At 44.4% G+C, this 11249-nt stretch overlaps 1 protein-coding gene across 2 annotated transcripts in view; it reads right to left on the reverse strand.

Annotated features, from left to right (window-relative positions):
• Positions 1–11249, reverse strand: part of TBC1D22A (TBC1 domain family member 22A) — a 437081-nt gene that overhangs the window by 412842 nt on the left and 12990 nt on the right. For both annotated transcript variants that reach the window (XM_019543502.1, XM_019543501.1), the window contains exons 3-4: positions 5766–6106; positions 1931–2110 (exon numbers count right to left, since the gene is read on the reverse strand). In XM_019543502.1, the coding sequence (XP_019399047.1) occupies positions 1931–2110; positions 5766–6106 (521 nt within the window). The remainder of the gene's footprint in view (positions 1–1930; positions 2111–5765; positions 6107–11249) is intronic.

Consider the following 11249-nt stretch of genomic DNA (forward strand, 5'->3'; position numbering starts at 1 on the left):
TCAGGGCGGCTAGGATCTGGAACCAACTTCCAAGAGAAGTGGTGCTGACTCCTACCCTGGGGGTCTTTAAGAGGAGGCTGGATGTACACCTTGCTGGTGTCGTCTGATCCCAATACTCTTTCCTGCATGGCAGGGGGTTGGACTCTATGATCTGCTCAGGTCCCTTCCGACCCTACAAACTATGAAACTATCATGGCAGAAGGTGACTAGTGGCATTGCTAGGGGTTCAGTACTCAGACCAGTGCTCTTCAACATGTTCATCAATGATTCAGATTCGGGAATTATAAGCGACCTGGCAAGGTTCACTGACGACAAACTATGGGGGAGTGTGGTCACAATCGAAGACAGACAGGCAATGCAGGCCAACCTGGACAGGCTTGTGAAGTGAGCAGACCTCAACCTGATGTTATTTAATACAGAGAAATGTAAAGTGCTCTATCTGGGGAAAAACAATCTACAAACACACTTACAGGTTTGGCAGAGGGATGCATGCATCCACCATGGCACCTTGAGCAAGACAAAGGATGTCATCTTCCCACTCTACTTGGCCTTGGTGAGACTGCAATGGGAGTAATGCACCCAGTTCTGGGCACCTCCCTTCAAGGATGTGGAGAAGCTTAAGAGAGTCCAAAGGAGGGCCACATGCATGATTAGAGGCCTGGAGACCACGCTATACGAGGAAAGACTGAAGGACTTGGCACTGTTCAGCCTGGAAAAGAGAAGACTCAAGCAGGACAGCCTATAAGTATATCAGGGGTGTAACATCAGGGTTTAGGGGAGCATCTATTTACCAAGGCTCCCCAGGAAAGGACAATAAAATAATGGACACAAACTGATTGTAGAATACTTCAGGCTAGAAAAGGAAAAATTTCTATACAAGTCAAGTGACAAGGGTTTGGAACATGTCCCCCCCCCCACCCCCCAAGGTGCAGATGACACCTTCTTTGCAGCTAAGGGGAAGAGTAGATGCACTGAAGCAACTTAGACCAATTGGAGGATTTGATGAAAAGAAAATCTCAAGGTTCAATAAGGACAAAAGCAAAGTCCTGCACTTAGAATGGAATAATTCCATACACCAGTACAGGCTGGGGAACAACTGGTTAAGTAGCAGCTCTGCAAAAAGGACCTGGGGGTTGCACCAGACGATAAGCTAAATGTGAGCCAACATTTGTGAAGGTTAACAGCATACTGGACTGCATTAGTAGAAGTGTCACCAGCAGATCGAGGGAAATAATTATTTCCTTATATTCAGCACTGGTGACCCACATCTGGAGTCCTTTGTCCAGTTTTGGGCCCAACACTACAGAAAGGATGTGGAGAAATTGGAGAGAGTCCAGCAGAGGGCAACAAAAATGGTTAGGAGGTTGAGAAATGTGACTTCTGAGGAGAGGCTGAGGAAACTCGGCTTATTTAGTCTGGAGAAGAAAAGACTAAAGGAGGATTTAATAACAGCCTTCAGCTACCTGAAGAGTAATTAGAAAGAGGGTGGAAGCGGACTGTTCTCAATGGAGACCATTGCTCTGCCACAAGTTGCAGCAAGAGAAGTTTTTTGGTTAGATATAAGGGGAAAAATTCTCTCACTACAGTGTAGTAAAGCACTGGAAAAGGCTACTCAGAGAGGTTGTGGACTCTCCATCCTTGGAGTTTTTGAAGACCTGGCTAGACAGAGGCCTGGGGATAGTCCCACTTTAAGCAGGGGGTTGGACTAGATCTCCTCAGGTCCTTTCCAACCCCAATTTTCTATAATTCTATGCAAGTCAGTTCAAACCTGGAAATAGTTGAAAAAGTTAGTACTCACTTACAACATTAGGAAATTAGGCATGTCAAACTAAAAACTATTATGATTAGCACTTCCCTCAATAGATTCCTACGGTTTTACTTTATTTAGCTTTTGTTTTGCTTTGTTGTTTTTTTTTTTTTAAGTACTTACCAAGATCTGTGTTTGGGCCAGCAAGTAGTTGCTTAAATTTATCTAATCGGGATGCTTCTCTTTCAGTTAGTGCAGGAGTAGTTGATATTCTATAGTCTGTCATTCTGCCCACCGGCAGTACTGTGGGATCATGGGGAAGGGACTGGGATCTCTGCATAGAAGAATTTTCACTAGCACCATCTACAGCAAAAGAAAAAGCATACTAGTTATTCTCCATTATTTTACATTCATTGAAAGTCAATTCATGTCACCAGTAACTTAATATCCACCTACAATCATATTTAAATAGAATGGAAATTTTAAAAGAAGTTTCCTCCAGTAAACTTCAAACCTCCAAGTCTTAACTGCATGTAGTTTCTTAGGCAGAGGCAAAGTTCTTCCTGCATCTGTATTTCAGGACTTTGGAGTAAATCAGTTCAGAGCCGGCACTTCTTCAAAGGTCACAGTCCATTCCACATTTTGTGGGGTCATTTATTTTTAAAGCATCTTGCTACTAAAAGCTACTGACAACATTGAGACAGTGGGAGTGGGAGATATGAGGATTGAGGGTAATCTGAGAGAGAGTGATCATGAGATGACAAAATTCATTATCCGTCATAAGGCAAAGAAGTCAGCCAGTAGGGCAGAGGTGCTTGACTTCAGGAAGACAGACTTCAGTGAGCTTAGGAAAATAGTGGGAAAGACTATATGCGAAAAAGGGACTGGAGGGGAAGGGAGTTCAGGAAGGGTAGTTGTTCCTTAATCAAGCAATCCTCAGAATGCAGAAGAGGTCCATTCCTGTATGCGGGAAAGATGGTAAAGGGGCCAGGAAGCCCTCTTACCTTACCAGAGGAGTCAAGGAGTGCTTGAAAAAAGAAAAAGGAGGCTTACAGAAAGCAGAAACAAGAGGTAGTCACCAAGGAAGAATACACAAATATAGCCCGTATTTGTAGGGAGAGGATAAGGAAAGTAAGGGTGGCAAACAAGATCAAATTGGCGACTGAAGTCAAGGACAATTAAGAAGTCCATCTTTAGGTCTATAGGGAGCAGGAGGAAGACCAAGGGAAATGTGGAGCCTTTGCAGAATGGGACAGGACAACTGATAACGGACAGGAGAAAGCTGAACTCTTTAATTAATACTTTGTGTCAGTGTTCCTGCATGCAAATGATGGTTGCCTGCCTGCTCAGATATTGGACAAAAAAAGTGGGGGGATTGCCAGCTAATGGTCAGTATCGAACTGGTGAGGGAGCACTTAGAGCAGCCAAATGTCTTCAAGTCAGCAGGACCAGATGGACTACACTGCTACCCAACACTGCTGAGGGAATTGACTGAAGTCACTGTGGGACCATTGGCAAAGGTATTTGAAGGCTCATGGTGCTCAAGAGAGGTCCCGGAAGACTGGAAAGGGGCCAATGCGGTGCCAATCTTTAAGAAGGGGGAGGAGGATCTGGGAAACTACAAGCTGATCAGTTTGACCTTGACACTGGTTAAAATTTTGGAAAAAGTTATCAAGAAGCCCATTTGAGAGAGACTGGCAGAAGGCATGATCCTGAAGGACAGCTAACATGGTTTCATTGCAGGCAGATCATGTCTGACCAACTTCATCTTCTATGATCAAGTAATGAATGGCTGAGATGTTGGAGGCATGGTTGATGTCATTTACTTTGATTTTTAAAAGACTTTGAATATGGTTTCACAAAATGGACTTATAAAAAACAGGGGGATTGTGGGCTGCAATGGCCATAAACTGTTAGAGGAGGGTTTCAGATTGGATGCAAGGAAGAACTTCTTTACAGTAAGGGTGACCAGAATCTGGAACAGACTTCCAAGGCTGGGGTACTGCATCACCTCCTTGGGAAGTCTTCAAAGAGGAGACTGGACAGACATCTTGCTGGGATCATTTGATCTCAGCAGTATTCCTGCCCAGAGCAAAGGGGTTGGACTTGATCTTTCGAGGTCCCTTCCAGCCCTTAATTTCTATGATTCTATAATTCTACAAGCGTAGAATGTGTAGCACAAAGTTAATTCAAACATTATTATGTAAGAAACGGAGACTCAAGGAAAGAAGGCTGCATTGCCTCACTATACAAATATCCCCCCTCTCCCTAACACCAACCACCACCTTCATTTTCTCTAGTTAAATCAGGCAGGTTTTTAAATATTATGATCAACAGAAAGTAAAAACCAAAGCACTGGAAACAAAAGTGTGAGCTTATTTTTACTGTTTACAACCCTCTCTCAAATACAGTATCTAAGCACCTAATGTATACAAACTTTTTTCTCATAACACTTTTGTGAAAAAGGAAATAGTTACCCCCTTTCTTCAAGAAAGATAACTAAAAGACTTAAAAAGTATGTATGTGCTTTGAACTCCTAACCAAAAGTACAGTGCTAGAAAAAGGGAGGATTATTGGAAACAGGAGGCAGAGGAAACCAGGCTTTTACCTTCCTCTTGATGATACCCAAGGCGTTCTACAAGTACAGGAGTTTTAAAACAGGTTATATCTGCATGTTAAGGAAAAATATGACCAAAGGTAGAACAAGCATTTTAAAAACCAGATCCCAGTTAGCCACTTGGTTCGGTTACTACAATAAAGGTTCCCATTTCCCCCTTAAAGAGCAATTATGCGGTTTAAAACATTGAAGAAACATAGAAGAAATCTTCTATTATCCTTCCTCTCCCCTGTTTTTGACATGCTGTGGCAGGCCAGTAAGGGGTGCTCCTGCATTGAGCCACCCACCTCCCTGCGCTCGACCACCTTCCAGCCTCTGAGTGCCTCCCTAGAGGTGCCTCACGTCTGGCTGTCCCCCTCCCTGGAGCACACTCACTAGCCTAGGGGTAACGTAAGATGCCACCACCGCGAGAAGGGACTGTCTCAACCCTGTATCCTCGGGGAAACACAGGCCTAATAGTCCTACAGGTACTCAACCCAGTCCAGGCACTTGGGGCACTTCCCCAAGTCGGGGTTCAAAAAGGAAAGTCTCCCTTAGTCTGCAAACCTAAGGGGTCTCTTAGGCATAATTTAGACCCACCCCTCAATAAGTCTCCTACACCAGTCACAAAGGAGAACTTTATTGATAACAGGGGTAGGGTGAAAATAGGGTACAAGATAGAGCAATATCATAGAAATCTCATTGAGCAAAACAGTCTGGCTGAGGTAGCCTTTTGATCACATCCGAGTTACTGCCAGCTATATATCTAACCAGATTTCGAGTAACTTACTCACAAGCATCATCCAGAGGCTGTTGGAGATTCCCTCTGAAGGCAGGCCATTCCTCACTCATGAGTTATGGGGAAGAGAGCCAGTTTCAGATGGTAAAGCTCCTCTCTAAGTCTGAGTCCCCCGCATGGCTGCTGCCCCCTCCTCCTGGGCAGTCTTAACTTATATTGCCCCTGTGACCTCATTCACCTGGTCCAATGGAGTCCAGCACCTGTTGGCTTCGGCCAACCAATTTGAAATACATCACTAGTTGCCAGGCAGACTCTAGACCACCAAGTAGAAGCCCCTCACCCAAGTACCTGATACCAGTCAGTAGGCAGAGGGAGCAAGTTTCCCCTCTCCCTCAGGAATGTAGCCAGCTCAGGTTACCTACGGAGTTAGGGTAAAGGTGCGTCTCCTCTGCTGCGCCCATCCTAATCAAATTGTCACAGCATAGAGATTTGGGGGAGAAACAAAGGTGGCTTCCTGTCACACATGCGACATGACACTATAACAAAATCAGCATTCATCATCATTTTATTACAGTACTAAATATTAAAATTAATGTCACGTTTATCTTTTTAATCTCAAAAGGGAAGGTTACAGATGGCTCATTACAACCTACAGCCAGTATCCTTCTCATATCTTAACATACCTGCAGAGCACGATGCATGACTTTCACTGACTGACTTGACCAGCCTGTTGTCACCATGGGCAACTGAAGAAAGTTCGGAAGTTTGCACTAATTTTTCTTCCTGTATCTGTTCCTCCTGAAGTTTATGCTGCTCTTGTAACTTACTGTGATTCTGAATTACTTTGTGGGCTGTTTCCATGACCACATCAGTATTTAAATTTTCAGCTGCCATTGCTAAAAGTTCATCGTCATCATCCCCAACATCCCAAGCATCACTTGTATTACTTTCAAATTCTTGGAAGGTACTGACTTTCTTCAGTTTCACTGGAGTTGTTGGTGCCTTGGATCCTGGTTTTATCAAGCTGTTAAAAAACACACACACATTTTGATTCAGTTTGTTTCCCTGCATAAAGAGTATTAAAGAAGAAAACTGGAATAAAGGGGAGGGGAGGGCACCTATCTACTCCTTATAAATCGAAAAATCTCTCCTCCAAAATAAAATAAAATAAAATAAAATAAATCAGAAGACTGACTTTGGCTAATGTAAAAGAATTAACATTGAGCCTCACAGGACAGCAAGGAATACAAGTCAAAACCTGGTTGATAAAGAGAGACTGTGTTTCCCCACTTTTAGAGTACATTATAAGTTATGCAGGATACATGAAGAGCCCCCTTAATTTGTAAAGCCATAAACGCTCATTTATTCTTCTGCCAACATTTAGTAAAAGACAGTTTAACTTAGATCATTGTTTTCCCTCTTTGGCATGTTTCCCCTTTATATTTGTAGAGAGCAGTCACATCCTCTCTCAGCTTTTGTTTTGCTAGCTCAAACAAGCCAAGCTTTCCATTTTTCACTCTTAAGCTAGGTTCTCCATTCCCTTGATCATCTTAGGCTGCTACTACAGGTTCTCTCTAAAACACTTTAAAATTTGTGGAATGTTACGTAAAGTCATAAAGTTGGAACAGTTTCAGAACTGTCATAGTTAGGGATCTACTCAATTTGTGATTGTGTAGAAACTGCAAAGAAAGACGTCTGTAAAATGAGCAAAAAAATTACTAAAAATAAAATGTTTTAGTAAAATGCTGGCTCCTCAGTGGACGTCAACTGTACTAAAGGCCACCGCACCCCAGCCCTTGCAGCCAGCTAGAGGGGAAGATGGATCCATCAGCATGAAGCGGAACAGCCAAGACAGCGGACACCCCCACCTCTCGCCGTTAACTGGCTAAGAGGGCTGGCCGTCATGCAGCCCTGCCCCTCTCCTCCAACAGGCAGCAAGGGGCAGGGGCCATGTGAAGGACAACCCTTTTAGCCAATCAGTGGCAAGAGGCAAGGCCACCAGGGCCCCTCCACCAGAGATGCCAAGGGCCCCACCACAATAATCCTGCAAAAATGGTGGCCAGCCTCATGATCAGCCCATGAAATTGGTTGCCTGCCACCTCAATTTCAGTAGGTACCTACTCATAGGTTAAGACTTAGTGCAGGTCTGACATGGCATAATGGTGGCCTGCCACTAGGGGGCCTGGGAAGCAGGGTGCGGACAGGAGCCAGGACTGTATCCCTCCTCTGCAGGTGGCATGTAGCTCAGAGGCAGAGAAACCACCATGTGACTTCCTTCTGCTGCAGCCAGCAGGTGACAGCCAGAGTGGTTAGGGCTGGAAAAGTCTTGGGGGACAAAAGAAAATTTCAAAGTGAAGGGATAGGGAAGAGAAATAAAGAAAAAGGACTAAAAAGAGAAAATGGTAGGGAGGGAGGGCAGAGAGGTGGAAGAGATTGGTGTTAGTACTAACACCAGGACAATGGCAAGACTCAGCAGGCTCACTGTATGTCACACCAGGGCAGGAGTCGAGTTAGCACTCACCTGGCAGCAGACTGGCTTGCTGCTGCTGGGGCCCTTCTGGCTGCTGCTGCTCGGAGCCCATGCCAGGGTTACCCTGTGGCTCCTCCCCAACGCCACTGCCCTGAACCACCTCCAAGCCACTCCAGGCCCACAGCATAGCAGTAGCAGCAGGAAGGGGCTGCAGGGTAGCCCCAGCGTAGGCTCTGAATGGCTGCAAGCCAGAAGAGCCATGGCAGCAGTCAACACACCTGCTATCAGGTCCTGCTTTTGCCCAGCACTGGCCACTGCCACTCATGCTGGGCAGGGCTGCCTCTGTCTCTCCCTTTTCCCCCTCCTTCCCCTCAACCATCACATACCTACAGGACATCCCCGCAGTTTACACCAACTTTAGGCCAACACGTCAGAAGCAGTGCCGGGTGGGCACCAGGATCAGTTGTAGATGCAGCCAGCAGGTTCCCAACAAGGACTGGGCCATCTGATCAAGGCCCTCCGCAGGGTAGGGCAGGCTGGAGGCTGAACCTGCTAAAGCTGCTGTCCATGAGGGCTCATCCCACCCCACACAGGGAGGTTTGGTGAGCTGTTGCAGGGCAGGGTGGTGGGGGTGAAGGGAAGGAGTGCTGACCCATCCTGCAACAGCTCCCCAAAACTCCCCAAGTGGCCCACAGTCCCAAATAATAGCCCAACCCTACTTTAATGAGTAAATGCTCCCATTTTAAGTGTCTTTATGACAGTGTAAAGGTAACCAATAACAAGACCCTTAGTATTCTTCCTATGCACCTGTTCCAATTGTAATGCATCTTCCTTGAAAGAGGGCAACCAATGAGGTCTCATCAGGGCCTTGCACAGAGACAAGCCACCTCAGACCTGTACCGACATTACCTCAGGCCAGTACATACTAGAAGAACATTTGCCTTTTTCCCCAACCACTTTATATTGAACAACTATACCAACAGCAGTCAACTAACACACCCAAGTTTTTCTCCTGCTGTAATTTCCAACTGAGAACTCCCAAGTTTATAGCCAAAATTGTGTTTCTTGTCTCTGTAAGTATGACCTGATACTTGTACCAGTAATTTTCATGCCATTTCTACTACTGCACTCCTATAAGTCAAATTCTTCCTGCAAGATGTTTCAACCCTTCTCAGTATTAAGGACTCCTAACTTACCGTCACCAGCAAGTTTAATTTGCACATTATTACTTTGTGCCAATGTTATTAGCGAAAATACTAAATAAGATTAGTCCTGTGTCTCAATCCTGAAGAGCAGCCTTCTAACCCACCACTTCCCCTTTCAACATTACCCTTTAATCAGTCATTAGCCAACATGAGAATTCTGCTGCTATTTCACATCCCCACATAACAGGTGTCACCATCTTAGCAGCAATTCTGCTATAAGAGAAACTGTAGAATTGAGCATGTTACCAGAAAACAATAAAAACCCAAGCTTATAAGAAAAGGAACTTTGTGCTACCTAGTTATTGAACCAGATTCCTTCCAAAGCTAGATGGAGAAGCAAGAAAAGGAAGAGATCAAATGCAACAGGCTATAAGCACAGCTACAAAAGAACTGAAAGCTGTTAGTTTATTAGTGGTACTTTACATCAGAAATTTTATTTTGAACATTTGCCAGTGCTGCTTTATATATCTTAGCTTCTTCAAAAATATCTTGCTGTTCAGGTGTCAAATTATACTTGACAAGAGATGATAAAACCAGACTAGCACAAGACATTTTCAATGCTCTTCACAACCTGTTCCCATCCTACCTGTCATCCCTCATTCACTATTGAAATTCTGATTCCTGCCTGATTGGCCCATGATGCCATCCTCAATCTCCCACTTGCTAAATTTTCAAACAAGCACATCTGTGTTTTCTCCCATGCTGCTCTTCATGTTTGGGCAAAACTCCCCTCACAAAGCTACTTTATTATCACCGTCCAAATCTCTTTGCCATAATCCTTACCACAAATGTTCACCATGGTTACACAGGCAGTGCGCTGAGACCAGTATCTATCATACTAATCAACAGTGTCTTGCTATTTCCTTCTACTTCCCCATCGGTTATTTTTGGTTCTGAACACACTAGGACCTGAATGATTCATATCTAGGTGGTTCATAGCCCACTTGATTTGCAATGGGTTGCTGAATTAAAGACAAGGCACTCAGCTGTTTGCTGAACCTTCTACTTCAAAGGGCACAGCTTCTCCCTCAGCTAGAGACCAGCCACAGGGCATATCAATTAAGCAATGGGTCCAATTTTCATGTGAAAAACCCTAGTAACAAAATGGGGTTGGAAGAATCAACTTCAGAATCAATCTGCAGGTTACAGGAATTAAAAAAATAGTCTTCAATGCTGTAATATCTCTCTCCCCATTTGCACACAGGTTCTCTCAATTCCCCTTGGAAAAGGGACTCTTATTTTAAAACACAAAAACAGATTGTGGTAGCCATGTTCTTCACACAAGTTCAACATTCTAAACAAAAAAAAACAAAAAAAAGGGTGTGAACTGAGAGTATCATGCTCCAAGATCTTCTGTACTGATACAACAGGAGAAAAAATAAAACAAAACAAACCTTGAAAATAAAAAAAAATCCAACAAAAATCAGTTAACTTTGCTAGCAGCTTTCTGCATTATTCTTATCGTGGAAAAGACCATTTCCTTCTTGCATTATTCAATCTTCCAATTTGAAACACCACACACTTTTCTAGCAGTACAACGATGAAAAGGCTTAAGGAGAATATCCTTGTTCAATATGGAAATATGATTGATAATTACCATATTTATTCATACACCACACGAACATTTTCCCCAAAAAAGTTAACCTTCCAAAACCGAAACAGGCCTCAAGCAAAGAAGCTGATTTTCTTCACCAGAATAGAAGTATAGAGACACTGTGGTGTAATAGCTGCCACTTCTGTCTGGGCCAACCAGTGGCAGGGTGGAATAAATCCAGTTTTAGATTTTTCCCACCTGTCATTGAATCTACAGGAGCTTTTGGCTTAGCAGCTTTTATAAGGCTTGTCTATGAAGGATTTTCTAATGTAACACTTCTGATACCTTAAGGCTGCTCGCAGATGTTAGAAAAAACAAACAAACAAACAAACAGTTCTTTACATTAAACTCAGCACAGGCCCATGCCAAGACCAGCACATGTCCAGAAGAGGCAGTGCGTTAGTTGGAGTCAGCTCACCTGACTTCTGTCTAGATTGGGCACTTTAGTGGGGGAGGTTTTGGCACTTATCTAATACCTGATTGAACCAGCTTTAGCGAAATCTATACAGACACTGCACAGCAGAATCATTGACTCCAAGATGAACATGGGCTGGCAGTGTGGAGAGGCAGTAAGGAAGGCCAGCCGCACCTTGGCATGCATCCACAGATGCATCTCGAGCAGGTCGAAAGAGGTGATCCTCCCCCACTACGCGGCACTGGTCAGGCTGCAGCTGGAGTATTGCATCCAATTCTGGGCACCGCACTTCAAGAGGGATGTGGCCAGCCTGGAGAGGGTCCAGAGGAGGGCCACTCACATGAAATGGGGACAACAGGGCAGGCCCTATGAGGAGGGGCTACGGGACCTGAACCTGTTCAGCCTCCAAAAGAGAAGGTTGAGAGGGGATCTTGTGGCCTGTTATAAACTAGTCAGGGGGGATCAGCAGGCATTGGGGGAGTC

Source organism: Crocodylus porosus, unplaced genomic scaffold, assembly GCF_001723895.1.
Source record: "Crocodylus porosus isolate Cpor-Errol unplaced genomic scaffold, CroPor_comp1, whole genome shotgun sequence".
Classification (NCBI taxonomy): Eukaryota; Metazoa; Chordata; order Crocodylia; family Crocodylidae; genus Crocodylus; species Crocodylus porosus.